The 15051-nt window shown below is 29.1% G+C and overlaps 4 protein-coding genes across 5 annotated transcripts; all 4 read right to left on the bottom strand.

Annotated features, from left to right (window-relative positions):
* Positions 1 to 483: 483 nt before the first annotated feature.
* On the bottom strand, positions 484 to 5915 carry LOC130665625 (zinc finger protein 809-like). Its single transcript, XM_057466082.1, has 6 exons — positions 5775 to 5915; positions 3441 to 4303; positions 3004 to 3376; positions 1367 to 2942; positions 1206 to 1308; positions 484 to 1137 (listed from the first exon to the last, which is right to left on the bottom strand). The coding sequence occupies exons 1-4, from the start codon at positions 5854 to 5856 to the stop codon at positions 2530 to 2532; spliced, it is 1731 nt and encodes a 576-aa protein (XP_057322065.1). The 5' UTR covers positions 5857 to 5915; the 3' UTR covers positions 484 to 1137; positions 1206 to 1308; positions 1367 to 2529.
* Positions 5916 to 6644: 729 nt separating this feature from the next.
* Positions 6645 to 8091, bottom strand: LOC130664812 (uncharacterized). 2 transcript variants are annotated; one of them, XM_057464918.1, is made up of 4 exons: positions 7802 to 8091; positions 7437 to 7715; positions 7251 to 7362; positions 6645 to 7183 (listed from the first exon to the last, which is right to left on the bottom strand). In XM_057464918.1, exons 2-4 carry the CDS (start codon positions 7584 to 7586, stop codon positions 6924 to 6926), a joined length of 522 nt encoding a protein of 173 aa, XP_057320901.1. In that variant the 5' UTR covers positions 7587 to 7715; positions 7802 to 8091; the 3' UTR covers positions 6645 to 6923. The 2 variants fall into 2 exon arrangements, with proteins under 2 accessions (XP_057320901.1, XP_057320900.1); XM_057464917.1 differs by having other exon boundaries at positions 7437 to 7718; positions 7802 to 8089.
* Positions 8092 to 8687: 596 nt separating this feature from the next.
* Positions 8688 to 11168, bottom strand: LOC130665176 (zinc finger protein 578-like). Its single transcript, XM_057465471.1, has 3 exons — positions 10807 to 11168; positions 10280 to 10717; positions 8688 to 10190 (listed from the first exon to the last, which is right to left on the bottom strand). Exons 1-3 carry the CDS (start codon positions 10895 to 10897, stop codon positions 8884 to 8886), a joined length of 1836 nt encoding a protein of 611 aa, XP_057321454.1. The 5' UTR covers positions 10898 to 11168; the 3' UTR covers positions 8688 to 8883.
* A 622-nt stretch (positions 11169 to 11790) lies between these two features.
* LOC130665180 (zinc finger protein 14-like) lies at positions 11791 to 13241 on the bottom strand. The gene is made up of 3 exons (XM_057465474.1): positions 12842 to 13241; positions 12476 to 12587; positions 11791 to 12408 (listed from the first exon to the last, which is right to left on the bottom strand). Exons 1-3 carry the CDS (start codon positions 12950 to 12952, stop codon positions 12056 to 12058), a joined length of 576 nt encoding a protein of 191 aa, XP_057321457.1. The 5' UTR covers positions 12953 to 13241; the 3' UTR covers positions 11791 to 12055.
* Positions 13242 to 15051: the final 1810 nt, after the last annotated feature.

Genomic DNA, 15051 nt, shown 5'->3' with positions numbered 1-15051 from the left:
CGAACGATTAACCGCCCGAAAATTCGGATTATGACAAAAATTAAATTATCATTCTAGTGACGCTTTTATTCTAAATGATTTCCCGCAATGATAACAAGTATGTAATCCATCGTTCATGTGCGTGTTGGTGAGTCTTTCAAAGTTCGAGTATCCTTCGTCTCATAAACACATGCATTGTCATGATAATTATTTCCCTTGTTGTGGGTTTCTTTGTGTTGTTCCAAACTTTTGATGTCTGAAAATTTTTTCTGGCAAAATGAACACACGAGCTTCTTATTTCTAGAACTTAATGCATTATGATGATTGATCATTTGAGAATTGGGATCACGATGAGAATTTAAGTGATTTTCTAATGACGATTTCTTTTTTAATGACTTCCCGCAATGATAGCATGTAGATAATTTATCATCAGTGTTTCTTTGTGTGCAAACGTAAGCTATTTTTTGAAGTTGTTGTAAAAAGACATACATTACAATGAAAGTTATTTCCTATTTTATGTGTCGCTTTGTGGTGATTCAAACTTTCAACATCCGGAAATGTTATTCGACGTAAATTGAGTATTTATGCGAAATCTCGGATTCACGTGATGATTAATCGACTTCAATTTTGGATCACGATAAAAGTTCAAGTGTTCTTTCAATGTTGCTTTGATTTTAAAAGATGCGCCACAATGAAAGCAGATGTATAGTTTATTATTCTTGTGTGCCCTCATGTGCTGGTTCAAATGACCCGAAATAAATGTCTCATAAAGACACACACTGCATTTTTTAGTGTCATTTTTATGCTCCGTATCAACAGGTTTTAAGCTTTTAGTGTTTAAAAATTTTTCCTGGCAGAGTAAATACCTCAGGTTTTTATCAACACGATTCTCAGGATACTGACGATTATCAATCAACTCAATCGGGAGGCCATGCTGAGTATTCCAGTGGATTTCTAATGAAGATTTGAATTTAAATATCTTACCGCAAAGGTAACATATACAGAATTTATCACTAAAGTGCTTGTTGCTGTGATTTTTTAAGTCTTGAGCCCTTTTTGTCTTATAAAGACACATATTACAGTATAAATAATTTTCTTTTTTTTCATGGGTATACTTTATATTTTTATGATTGATCAGCACATGCTCATTATACTTTTCTGTAATGAATTGATAATTAATATGCTGATGTAATTTAATTAAAAATTTATAATGGTTCAATTCTCACCTGCTGATATGAATAATTTATTACACCCATGGCAGACATATTCACTGCCACAAATTTTATGGGATTCGTTATTTGCTACCAAATGATTGGGATCATCAGTGACCTGCGAAAAATTTTTTTTTAAATTAAATTTATTTATTTAATTAAATCAATTTAATTACCAATATCGGAGGTTGGATAGGAGATTGGAGATAATTACTGTCAATAATTGACCCACAATTTAATTTTAACTGCGACATTTTTTAATTACGACTATTTTAGTATCAACACCGCAATGACAGTTAATTATTTAGCGCCACCTCTACTTTTTATTTTACAGTAAATTGTAATTGGATTAGCGAGAGTGAGTTTCGGATATTTTCGGTCTTTTACTCCGACCATCAAAGGGCAAGCGATTGGTATTAAATTTAAATGATGGGGGTAAAAACCGAAAATATCCGAAACGCAGTCTCGCTAATCCAACTGTAAAATTGTATATATAAATTATAACAATCAAAGTCTGATTTAATTATCAGGGCTATTTATTTAGTTTCAGTAATTACTGAAAATTAAGTGATAAATTAGTCGTCAAATTAAAGAATTTAATTTTAAATATACATTTTTTATTTTAATTTATAAATTAATTTTAGCGAAGAAACTAAAGTACAAAAAAATAATTTGACAAGTACATAATTGTAAAGAATAGTCGGCTAGTAAATGGCGCGATTTTAAAAAAATATGACAGAAAATAAATATATATATGATCTAGGGAAGTGCGAATCGGGTTCAAATCCAATAATTCAAAACTTTCTGAATTATCCGAAAGCTTTTGAATTATTTGTAACTTTTGAAATTACTCGATTCAAATCGACACCCTCACAGATTTGAATCACGGTGGAAATACAGTGGGTTTGTTCTATTTTACCACTGTGATTACGCGGTGGATACACCGTGGAACCACGGTGGTGAGATAGCACAAAGCTACTGTGGAATCACGGTGGATACCCGGTGGTGAAATGGAACAAACCCACCGTGTAACCACAGTGGATCCACGGTGTTTACACTTCCACGGTGTTTCCACCGTGATTCAAATCTGCGAGGGGCAAAATTTTGATCAGTTTTTCAAATATTAAATTTTTATTTAATAGAGAGCGTAATTTTCAAAGTATCAAAAAATTATTTTTTCATAGATTCCTGTCAGCTCTATTTTTCTTCTGACACAAATTTGAATTATCGAAAATAATATTGCAATATGTACTCGGTCAAAAGAAAACTTCGGAATTATCGAAAGTTCAAATTATTCGCACATCCCTAATAGAAATTATAATCGTTCGAAGATATTAATCTAATTAATTTTACTCTGCACCAGTGAACCTGTACCATGGAAATTTCTCAAGTGACGGGAAAATCGACCGTAGTACCTGAATGTTCGTGAGCACATAGAACACGAATACTGATTATTTTTAAATCCTGAATTATGATAAGCGTTGTAATGTTCGGTTAATAATTTTTTACAATTAAATAATTCGCCGCAGTCATTGCAAGTAAAACTTTTGTCATTTTTATGCTCATGTTCATTTGTCTGAGAACGCGCGCGACTTTTTGATTCTCTCGATTGCGCTTTAGTCACCATCTCTTCTTTGATGTGAATCTTGACGTGCCGGCTCCAATTCCCTTTAAATTCAGACGCGTAACTACATTTCCTGCATTTGAACGGCTTGCTATCGGCATGATGCTTCATATGCATTTTCAGAAGCTCTGTAAATAATATTATTAATATTTTCATTTTATATTTCAAATATCTGAACAAAGTACTCACTTGGTGACTCAAATTTCTTCCCGCACTTCTTGCAATTATTATTTTTACCAGATCGCCTTAAATTGTAAGCATTAGTAGTCTCCGCTGTCTCAAATTTATCATTTCTCGACTCGATAGCTGAAGAATCAGCGTCATTTTTAGGCAGAACAATTCTGTTGAGTCGAACGAAAGGCTGATAACTTTTTGGAATAACAAATCCTTGTTTTTCAAAACAACTCGATTGCGCAGTTCGTCCCATTAATGAACCAACATTACAATTACTTTCACTTTTTTCAGCTTTACGGCGCTTCCTACTATCATTTCTTACCGAAATCTCATAAGTATCATCATTGGCTTTGCGTTTTGATTTTTTCGAAACTGAATCTCGATTGATCTAAAATTAAGCAGACAAAAATTTTAACTAAAATAAATTTAATATGAAATTTATAAAATCTTACATTTTTCAATTTATGCGCATCCTTCAGCAATTCCACTAAATTAGTCGATTTATTATAAACTTTTTTCACTGACTCCTTGGATTCAGTAGCATCCAATAAATTTTCATTTGTTGTAACGAAATTACTCTGCTCATTGCAGTCATCAGTTACTTCAAGTGAAATTTTACTGTCCAAGACAACTGGACTTGACACAGGAATTTTGGTAACAGGAACCGTAACTTTTTTTAAATTTACTTGTGACTTTTCTTTATTATTTGAATCTAAATCAGAGTCTACTACATTCATAGGCTCATTAAACGGCGGGTCTTTTGAAATTTCAAATAAATCTGATGAGTTTAAGTCCATTGAAGAAATAGATCTATTTAAAATCTCAATGTCTTCAAGATGTTTTGAATTTTCGTCAGTTATTTGTAATTTTTTTTCCTGACTATTACTTTCATTTAAATCATTTTTGATAATCAAATTTTCCTGAACGGTAACGTCATCTTCGGTCTTAATGATCAAATTTTCACATGATTCTTTGCAACTCACTTCACTTGTCGTCTGCCCATTTTCATTCAAATCTTTTTCGAGTTTAATTTTATCAAAAACTAAATCACCAGTAATTGACTTTGGATCATTAGCCAAAAAATTGTTATTATTTTGTTCAAGTAGAATTTTGTTGTTGATAAAATTTAAACTGTTTGTTAAATTTAATACCAATTGCATTGGCGAGTTGTTTAATTTTACATAATACTTCAGTAGATTGATTCCTTCTTCTTTTATTATTGAAATATAATCATCACTCCAAACCTCATTCTTCTTTTCAGAAATTGAAGAATTTTCCAGGAAAATTTTTTCTTTTTCCAGAAAATAGTCACCAACTAAAAATATTATATTTAAATAAATAAATATCATAAATCTCATAAATAAATAATTTAAGATTTCATTAATGATGATGCTGGAAGTAGCAGACATTTGACAGTTTCATTGTTTTTAATTACCAAGTTAATGATCATTAGAAAAATTATTAAAAAATGTACACATGAAAATTTTTTCTAATTCTTCACAAACGTTTTTAAAAATTTTTATGATACTGAAATTAGCCGATATCTAATTTTTGTTTTCTTGTAAACGATTTATCGCAAAAAAATTTGAAAATTGGTAGTTGTCTGCTAACTTGGACACGGCACGGTGATCTGGTCACCGCATTATGCGGTACACGTTGATAGACTGGAGGCTGTACAGAATATATTCATCAAATGTATAGTTAAATATTGGAAAGCAAATGGTGTAGTGATGAATTCTGAAGAAGTGAAAACCAGTATGGGGATCATGAAATTATCCGAAAGGCGCGTACTAGCAGATTTGACTTTCCTTTTCAAGGCAGTAAACCATATGATCAATTCGCCAGAAATATTGTCAGATATTAAATTCAAAATTCCGAATAAGAATCTGAGGGAAAATAGACTTCTAGAAGTACCTTACTCCAATAAGTCATTTATACAAAACGGACCCAGGAACAGAATATTTGGACTAGTCAACGAGTACTCAAAGAATGTAAATTTCTTTGGAGGATCTCTTAACTCATTCAAAAAGTCAATCCAAGTGGAAATAAAAACCAGAGGGAAAGCTGAAGCCAAAAATTAAGAAATTAAGAATAATTTAGAAATTTCAAATACTTTATATTTTTTCTTTAGTAACTTATTCCTAAAGTTTATCTGTTATATATTGTAGTTATTGTGATTATCGCACTGAATAATGCAAATGAAATATGAAAATTTGTAAATTGCTGAAAGCATAAATAAATAAACTTCAAGATTATAAATTTTTATGATTCTGAAGTTAGCAGACATTTAAAAATTTTTGAATTTTCGTTTTTCAATAAATCAACTGCAAAAAAATAATATAAAAATATGCACATGTAGGAAATTTAAAAAACTACAGGCGCAATTTTTTCAAATATTTTTTTTAAAATTTTTTATCATCTAAAAAAAAATCCAAAAATTATTAGACGTCTGCTTACTTCAGTACCATAAATTTTTACCTGTCAATATTATGATACTGAAGTTAGCAGACGTCTAATAATTTTTGGATTTTATTTTAGACAGTAAATTATAAGAAAAAAAAAATTTGAAAAAATTGCACCTGTAGTTTTTTAAATTCTCTACAAGTGCATATTTTGATTTTTGTTTTTTTTCTGATTGATTTGTTGAAAAAAAAATCCGAAATTTTTAATTATCCGCTAACTTCAGGATCATGTCAATATTCATTTTGTTTATTCAAAATAAATAAATTTTTTAATGACAGCTACTGTCATCATCATTAATGAACATTAATTGTATAAAAACATACCAGTAACTTCATCATGTGGCTTTAAATTTGAATCTATCATGACTTGAGCATCATTTATGTTATCACTGTTCGTTTTATACATTTTTCTGAATCAATTGAACCCTACAAATTTATTTAAACTCCAAAACGTAAATTATTTACGTTTCACTACAAGACCATAACCTATTTCTTGAAGTATTTTTTTATTTTTCTTCGACAATTGATACTTTAATTAATCTTCTACAATTAATTATTAATTGTAGTTTTAATTACAACTAAAATTGATTGTTTTAAATTTAATAATTATTTTTTTTCATTACCACAAAATATCAAGTTTATTTGTTTTCTACTGACTGAAGAATGTGGAGGGCAGATATACTTTTATCCTCCATACAAACTCGTAAAACTGCAGCCGTTTAAAAAAATACCGGGAAATTATTTTCCTTAATTAAAAATTTTTAAACTAAATAGAAATTCAAACGCAAGCGACTTATTGGTGACAGAAAAAAATAAAAAATATGCAATAAAAATGGTTTTATTTTTAATTAATATTTTACAATCGGTTATTTATAAAATTCACGCAAAGTATAAAAATACATATTATATAAATTAGTAAGTGAAAATAAATATTTTATTTACAAATTTTTATGTTAATTAAAATTAATTTGATTATTTAAATGTCATGTGTATAATTATTGATAAAAACAAAACATTTAAATTAAAATTCATTATTTTTTTAATTTTCTTGAAATTTAAACGTCAATTGAATAAAAGTTTCAACTAAAAAGGAAAAAAAAATACAAAATACACGAGAAAAAATTACATATAATTTTTTATCAGATTTAAATATTAAATCATTTAATTTAAATTTAAATTTTCAAATTCAGATTTAAATTTTATCATTTTTTCTCGTTTGAGTACAAAAACTTTCATACATACAAAAAAAATTATCAAATTAATAATAATAATTATCATAATATAAATATATATAGTAAACACTGAAAACCAATATATTTTAAATAATTATATTAATGTTGATTGGTGCTGGTGTAAAAATTGTTAAACTGCTGGCAAATAATTGCCAGTATCCAGCCTATGCATGAAATTGAATCCCGCAATGTCATATTTGCATGTCCGATGTTATTCCACTTCCGTGCCCTGGTATTGTCGTCACACCTTCAAGTATTTGCTTGATGAATTACAAGATTTATTAATCTTCTTATCCCTGCGTTTGGATTTATTTTGACTCCCGCATTTCTTAGGAGCTGATTTAGTACCCGCAGGACATTTGCTTCTGTTTATTTCAACTTTTACTTTTTTTTCAGGTACGTCAATTCTGTTGAGCCTCACAACAGGAAGATATTCTATCGGAATATTCAACAGACGATTTCCTGCAGTGTGACAAGACAGTACGTGGTTTTTGTGCAGCTCTGAAAATTAGCGCAATTAAAAATAAAATTATTTTATTAAATAAATTTTAAAAAAGAAAATAATTACCCGCTGAACTAAAGGATTTATAACAATCCTGACAAATATATTCAATGCTATGAATTTTGTAGCAGACTTCATCATCTAGATTCAAAACATTGTAATCATTATTGATAAAATCCTACAAGCAAAATATTTATAATAAACATTTGTTTAAAATTTAAATTTTGGCGCTCGAGATATGGAATCACTTACTGATGGGGCAGCAGGTTCCTCAGTCAAAGGAGTTTCAATAATTGTTGAAATAATTATACTATTTTCTGGAATATCTATTTTTTCTAAAACAACTCTTGGGAAATAAATATTTGAAACGTTTGAAAAATAATCCGACTTTTGTTGCGACATTTTTACTTTAGTATTTCAAGCTGTCATGTATCAGAGTCCCGTATGTCAGATTGACAGTTTATGGGATTGCTTCACTTAAAACATATATTGTTGTAACTTTAAATTTAAACTCGTCAGTAGTATTGATTTCTTCTGAAAAATATAAATTTAATCAGGATAAACAGAATATTTAAATTTATTTTCTCGAGATGTATAAATATTTTTAATAAACTTACATATTTTTTGACACTTGTTCGATAAATCATCAATTGGGTAAAAAAAATATAAGTAAATTAGATTTTTACTAGTAATTATAAACTCAGGGTTATTTTAATTGTTAAATAGTTAAATTTATATTTACTGTCGACTGTTTACACGCTTTGTTAACTGAACTTTTAACCTCACTCCGCATCACACTGACACTTCTACACACTCTAAGTCACATCCCCTCTCCAAATTTACTTTATGTACCCTTCTTATATATACATATATATATATATTTCACGCATGTGAACTTTTACTATTGACAAATTTTCGTAACAAAGAAAAAAAATTCAAATCTTAGAACTTATTATCTAATTTTAAAATACAAAATTTTTAAAAATCAATTTTCTGTCAAATTAAAAATAACTCATTAATTAAAATTTTTTTTTTATTCTTTATTTACTTGTACTGTTTTTTTTTCACTTGAATACAAACAGAAGTGAAAGTCTCGACTTTAAAACAATGACATACAAAAGAAAAATAAAAATTGTCATCGTACAATTAGTACCTACTAATAACTTATTAAATTACAACTATAAAATAATTGATGAGTGTAAATGCAGCAGACATAAGACTATTTTTAAAGTCCATATAAAAAAATTAAAGAATTAAATTGATAAAATAAAAAAAAAATGCATGTACTGGTAGAATTTTCTAAAAGTCCATTTTTTAATTTTTTTGATTAAACAATTTCATTTTATTATTTAAAAATTTTCAAAATTCTCAGATGTCTGTCAATTTTACTGTCATAAATAATTGTGCAATAAATAAAAACATTATGAGAAATGAATGATAATGTAGCAGACATCAGACAAATTTAAAATTGTCATTAAATCAAGTAAATAATAAATACAATAAAATTTTTAAAAAGTGCGCATTTCAAAAATTAAAAAATTAATAAGTGCATTTTTTAAAAATATTTTTTTTATCATTATTTACTCTATTTATTTATAATTTTAAATTTGTCTGATGTCTGCTACAGTCACACTCGTTATCTAAAATTTAGCTGACAGAAATTCTGTATTTTAGCTTTTTAAATCCATTATTTTTTTAATTATTTATTTAAATGTTTAGTTAAATGATTTTTGAACAATCTCGACTCCCGTGTTGTGTACGAACACTTTTTACATTTGTAATCATTACCACTTTTATAAGTTTTTTTGTGGATCATCAAAGAATATTTATCTGCAAATACTTTTTGGCAAAATGAGCAGGTGAGTTTCGAGACAGTGGTCACACAAGACGTGTGATAACGTAGCCTGTGAATCGTCAAGTTATTCAGCCTAGCGAATTTCAAATGACAAATATTACACTCAAGTTGATTTGCTACGGGATGAGAACGAATATGAACATTTAGAGCACGTATTTCAAAAGCTGTGAATGGGCAATACGGACAAGTAAAAGGTTCGCAAACGTGACGAAGTTTATGTTTCTCGAGATTATCAGAACGTAGGGTTTCAAAGTTGCAATCTGTACATTTGAAAAGAGGTCCACCGAAATGAGTCTTCATATGTCGGCTCAAACTTGCGGCTATGTTAGTTCCGAAATTACAGTGATCGCATTTGTGCTTTTTTCCAACGACACTTTCAGGTTCTCCATGAAGATTTCCAACTGGGAGAGATTTTCTAGCATGAAGACGTTCATGTCTTTTGAGACTATCAGAATGTACAGTTTCAAAGTCGCAATCTGTACATTTTAAAAGAGGTCCACCGACATGAGTCTTCATATGTCGGTGAAAATTTGCTGTGATATTAGTTCCGTAATTACAGTGATCGCATTTGTGTTTATTTTTAATATTTCCAACTGGGAGAGATTTTCTAGCATGAAGACGACGTTCATGTCTTTTGAGATTGTCAGAATATAAAGTTTCAAAGTCACAATATGTACATTTTAAAAGAGGTCCACCAAAATGTTTCTTCATATGTCGGTCAAAATTTGTTGCGACATTAGTTCCGTAATTACAGTGATCGCATTTGTGTGTTTTTTTAATATTTCCAACTGGGAGAGATTTTCTAGCATGAAGACGACGTTTATGTGTTTTGAGATTCTCAGAATATAAAGTTTCAAAGTCACAATCTGTACATTTTAAAAGAGGTCCACCAGAATGTGACTTCATATGTCGCCTAAAATACCATTCGAAGTCAGTCGCGTAATCGCAGTGATCACATTTGTGCTCTTTGTCAGGAATACTCGCAGACAGTTCATGTCGTCTAGAGTTAATTGTTGGATTTGACGATTTTCTAGCAATTTTACGAAGGACAATATTATCAGCTCTGGTGTTTACTCTTTTTACAGGCGCGCTGATTCTTTCAAGCAAAACAAAAGGAAGATTTCTGAGTTGAGGATCTTGATGTGAAGTATCTGTAATATCAGTCAATTTATTAACAACCATAGCTTGGAAAAATAAATTTTTAAATAATAGAACATCGGTTTTAAAAATTACAACTTACTGATATTTTTATCATCATCTTTAGACTGTTGGTCATCGGGTTGCTCTTGAGAAGACTTGAAGTTTTTATCAGGAACTGAAACTCTTTCAAGTAAAACGTAAGGAAGATATTTATCCGGAGGCTTTGATGAACTGCTAAATTTATCGTACGTATTGGGGTCCTTGGAAAAAGAATTTTCCTCTTGTTTAGAAATACTAATCTTGTCTAAGAGAATTTTAATATTTTTCAATGGATTTCGGGAGTTAATGTTGTTTGGAACATGACTTGCATTCGATGCTACGCCATTAACTTGCGTTGGAACTTTTACATGGACACTAGGATTTCTACTGACATTTTTCATAAAATTATTTCTCTTTCTTGATGATTTTGCTTTTGACGACACGCGTCTTGGCACAGCAAAAGTATCATCGCGTTCTGCGTCACCAAAAACTGAGGAGTCTGGGTGAAGAAAAAGATTTAAATTTAAAATAATGAAAATTTTATTACAGCAATTACTTAAATTTTGTCTTTAAAATTAAACGTCATACCTGATGGGTCATCTGCGATCTGGAACAAAGCGATACTGCCACTAAACTCGGATTCATTATCACTCAGTTCAATTACATCTCGCGGATGCATTTTTTAAATTAAAAATTTATTTATTAAAATCAAACCAAAAAATTCTTTAAAAAAATTATCAGCATTCAATTTTTTTTAAAACCATAACCTTTTAATTGTTGTCTAATTGTTCATTGTTCAAACTTTTTACTGTGGGTAATCAAGAAATTACCAATTAATTGTTAATTATACTTTTGTCATTTGTTATTAAAAATAATTGCAATTTATAAATTAATTATTAAGTCATTTTAATTAATTGGTTTACATTCTCCGCGAAGAATGAAGTTTTGGTTTTTTTTGTATAGAGAAAAAATGGCTGATGGGAAATGCAAAAAAAAAAAATTACTATGGCGTTTTTTAAAAATTATAATTATAATAAAAAAAATTATTATACGAGTGTCGAAATATAAAATTTTTTAAAATAATTAATTTTACAGGCACGAGGAGTGGGGGTAAAATGGGTCTGGTAAAAAATTATCAGTGTAAATGCAGTAGATATGATGATACTGAAGTTAGCAGACGTCTAATAATAATTGGATTTTTAAAAACGATAAATTATGATAAAAAAAATTTTCAAAAAATTGTGCTTACAGTTTTTCATTTTTCTACATATGAATATTTTTTTTGTCATTGATTTGTTGAAAAAAAAATCCGAAAATTGATAATTGTCTTCTAACTTCAGTGTCATGTAGATATGAGACAATTAGTAATTTTAAATAAATAAATAAATGAATTAAAATAATGAAATTTAAAAAAATGCGCGCACTGATTTTTCCATTTTCTAAGTACGCATTTTTTAATTTTTATTCTGCTTACGTTTTATTTATTTGTAAATTTAAAAAATTGTTAATTGTCAGCTGCATTCATACTCATTAAAAAAATATCATTTTTCATTCATTTTTCTTTTACACTCATTAATTTATTTATTTACTTATTATAAAAATATGAAAATACATTTTTTAAATAATTTTCTATTACAGTAACAAATTATACTTATTTTTAAATCTTAATAGTCAGGTTGCGAAGTAGAAATAAATAAAAATTATTACAATTTGTACCTAAATAATACAAATCTTCTCGTACAGTTAAAAAAATTTATATTTCTCGGGACTTTTTAGAAAATTTACTTATATTTATCTACATATTTTATACTCAACAGATCAAAGCCTTCTGTATGATCTAATGGACATAAGATTTCATATCATGAGATCTAATTTGAGTATTTGATCGAGGAAATTTATGACAAGAGAATGATTTCTTACAACGACGAATGTAATTTTTTTTAACACTCGAGTAATTATTTGAGCGCATCAATTTGTACAGCTCGCCAGTATGCGAACGTATGTGATGTTTTAGAGTAAATGAATATTTACAGCTGTAATCACAGTATGGACATTGGTGAGGCTGTTTATTTATCTGGGTCTTGATTTCTTGGTTTGAATCTGATCCTTGATTAGATGCGTTGACGCGATTTGCTGGTTTGTTGCATTCTTCCTCGACATGGTGACGTAAAATATGCTTTCGATGTAACTCTATAAAAGAAAACTTGTAAAATATTTGATAGCAATTTAAATAATTATGATTTAATTATTTTTTTACCAGCTGTGCTAAATGATTGATAACAGCGCTGGCAGATGTATTCGATGCTCTGAATTTTGTAGCAGACTTTACTCTTTGATTCTGAATTTTTCTGATCATTGGCGTCGATGTCCTGCAAATTAAATGTTTAATTTAAAATCATGTCCAGGTTGATTTAATAAAATGATAAATTCATAGGGAGGTGGACAGTAAACTAAAAATTAGAGTTTAATTTTGATCATAAATTGGAAGTTTTGTCCCTTTATTGGGACTTCTGCAGCGACTCGATCAGATAAACTTTCGTCTACTAAATGTTTTTGAGACAGGCGTTTTGCTATGAATTTATCATTTTATTGATATTAAAAGTATATCAATTGAATTAGTTACCTCAGAATTAGTTGCGACAATGACGATACTATTTTTCGGAATCTCGAGTTTTTCAAGAACAACAGTAGGGAGATATTCGTGTGGAATATTTGATGAAGAATTAAAATTCATGGTGGAAATAATTAAAATTCTATTTTTTCTTTTCTCACTTGAAAATAATATTTAAAAGTAAGTAAATCACACTTACAATTAATTACGTAATATTTTGAGTTTTAATTGACGTTGAAATTCAAAATTCATAACCAATAATTATTTTATTTATTATTGTCTTTATTATATCTTTCTTCTTTAATAAATAATCTGATTGATAGTATCAGTATTTAAAATAAATCATTGATCTTTAAAATTTACGATGCAATTTCACTTAATGAGATTTAATAAATGATTATATATTTTGTTATGAAAAAAACGTGCTACTTATTGTTACTGATAGTATTATTAATGTATTCTTAATTACGAGGTAAACAATGAATGTGAAAACAATCTGTCAGCCATTTTGTAATTTTTAAAATACGATTTCAGCGCCACTTCTACAGCTCGGCTATGGAGAGTAGAGGTACCTCTACCCTCCACAGAATTTTTTTTTTTAAATATGGTTGCGTTATTTGGTGGGAGTTTTGTTATTCGATACGCATGCGCATTCAACATTTTTATTCAATTTACGATTTACGTTCGAAAAGTAAGAAAGTCAATTAATGCTTTGGCTCTACCTCTCACTATAAAGCAACACTTGACTAGAACTAGAGCTAGAGTATTTCCGAATGCACCCACTAACCAATTTTAATAAAATTATTAAATTTCAATTTTGAAATTTCGCGCTGTTGCGCGACGCTGTAGTCGTTCCAATTTTTGCTAAAGTAGGGGGGGGGGGAAATAATCGCAAAATCGATTGCTTTGTATCAACTGGTGGTCCAATAGCGTCAGTCAGTATCATCGACATCGGACAATCGGAGTCCAGAGTTATACACAAAATTAGTTTTGTATTTTTAATTGACGATAATAAATTAAATATTATTTTTACAACTGGAGCAATTTTCGATTCTGAAAGAGCATTTAGAGAGCAATTTTTTGGTATATCAATAATTTCCAAAAATCAAACTTCCCCGCGAACTTAATAGTGGTGATCTAGTAAAATCATCTGGCATCGTCTGGTGGGAAATAGCAGTTAAGTGACGTTTTTTTAGCTGCAATACACTTGGATTTGAATTTAATTTAAATCTCCAAGTGTATTAGGACACCCTTCTGCATATTATTTCTCCACCAAGGTTTGTTCAAACACTCGCGTGTTTTTTTTTTATTATTTAAAATTTTTTTCTAACATATTTTGCAACCATTTTATTTTGTCGTACGATTTTTTTTTTTTTCCAATTTCTAATAATTTAATTTTCAAATATTTAAATTTAACGCGCCAGTAATGAGAATAATTATTAATTCATTGATGAAAATATAAATTGTCGCGTATATTTTGTAGTCTAAATATAATTATTCATACACATAAATTTTAATGAAATTACTAAATTTCAATTTGGAAATTTCGCGCCGTTGGCGCTACTGCGCATCGCCGAATTCAACGTTCAAATTTTTGCTAAAGTGGGGGAGGGAATGAATCGCAAAGTCGATTGCTTTGTTTCAACTGATGGTCCAAAAGCGACAGTCAGTATCATAGACAATGGCAGTAGTAGTCCAGATTCTTCTTTACGTTTGAATTAAAATACAATTGCAGTGGCGTCGTGTAAAATTGTGCAGTTATTAATTTTATTATCTTTTATTAATTTAAATTGTGCAAAGTGTCTGTGGTATAGTCAAGTGTTCAGTGCTAGTGTAAATTGTTAAGTGTTCAGTGCGAGTGTAAAGTGTTGCGAATTGTTGATGCTGATGCTGATAACTTCCAAGTCCCTGAGTAAAATCATCTGGCATCGTCTGGTGGGAAATAGCAGTTAAGTGACGTTTTTTTAGCTGCAATACACTTGGAGCAATTTAAATTAAATTTCCAAGTGCATTAGGACACCCTTCTGCATATTATTTTCCCGCCAAGGTTTGTTCAAACACTTGCGTGTTTTTTTTTTCATATTTAAAATTTTTTCCTATCATATTCTGCCGCCATTTTATTTTAACGCACGTATCTTGATTTGTCTCCAATTTTTAATAATTTATTTTTCAAATATTTAAATTTACCGCGCAATAATAATAAATTAATTAATAACTTTGAG

Source organism: Microplitis mediator, chromosome 3, assembly GCF_029852145.1.
Source record: "Microplitis mediator isolate UGA2020A chromosome 3, iyMicMedi2.1, whole genome shotgun sequence".
Taxonomy (NCBI): domain Eukaryota; kingdom Metazoa; phylum Arthropoda; class Insecta; order Hymenoptera; family Braconidae; genus Microplitis; species Microplitis mediator.
Note: the sequence above shows the minus strand (reverse complement) of the source record. Positions and strands in the feature narration are given on the sequence as shown.

Bases quoted from the DNA above. Each gene is read 5' to 3' on its own strand.
- LOC130665180 (XM_057465474.1), bottom strand. From the start codon at position 12,952: ATGAATTTTAATTCTTCATCAAATATTCCACACGAATATCTCCCTACT. The intron at 12,588-12,841 runs GTAACTAATTCA...TTTAATTTGCAG, and splicing joins TTGTCGCAACTAATTCTGAG to GACATCGACGCCAATGATCA. The intron at 12,409-12,475 runs GTAAAAAAATAA...TTTCTTTTATAG, and splicing joins TCAATCATTTAGCACAGCTG to AGTTACATCGAAAGCATATT.
- LOC130664812 (XM_057464918.1), bottom strand. From the start codon at position 7,586: ATGTCGCAACAAAAGTCGGATTATTTTTCAAACGTTTCAAATATTTAT. The intron at 7,363-7,436 runs GTAAGTGATTCC...TTTTGCTTGTAG, and splicing joins AGGAACCTGCTGCCCCATCA to GATTTTATCAATAATGATTA. The intron at 7,184-7,250 runs GTAATTATTTTC...GCTAATTTTCAG, and splicing joins TAAATCCTTTAGTTCAGCGG to AGCTGCACAAAAACCACGTA.
- LOC130665176 (XM_057465471.1), bottom strand. From the start codon at position 10,897: ATGCATCCGCGAGATGTAATTGAACTGAGTGATAATGAATCCGAGTTT. The intron at 10,718-10,806 runs GTATGACGTTTA...TTCTTCACCCAG, and splicing joins GATCGCAGATGACCCATCAG to ACTCCTCAGTTTTTGGTGAC. The intron at 10,191-10,279 runs GTAAGTTGTAAT...CTGATATTACAG, and splicing joins AGATGATGATAAAAATATCA to ATACTTCACATCAAGATCCT.
- LOC130665625 (XM_057466082.1), bottom strand. From the start codon at position 5,856: ATGTATAAAACGAACAGTGATAACATAAATGATGCTCAAGTCATGATA. The intron at 3,377-3,440 runs GTAAGATTTTAT...GCTTAATTTTAG, and splicing joins ATGCGCATAAATTGAAAAAT to ATCAATCGAGATTCAGTTTC. The intron at 2,943-3,003 runs GTGAGTACTTTG...TATTATTTACAG, and splicing joins GAAGAAATTTGAGTCACCAA to AGCTTCTGAAAATGCATATG.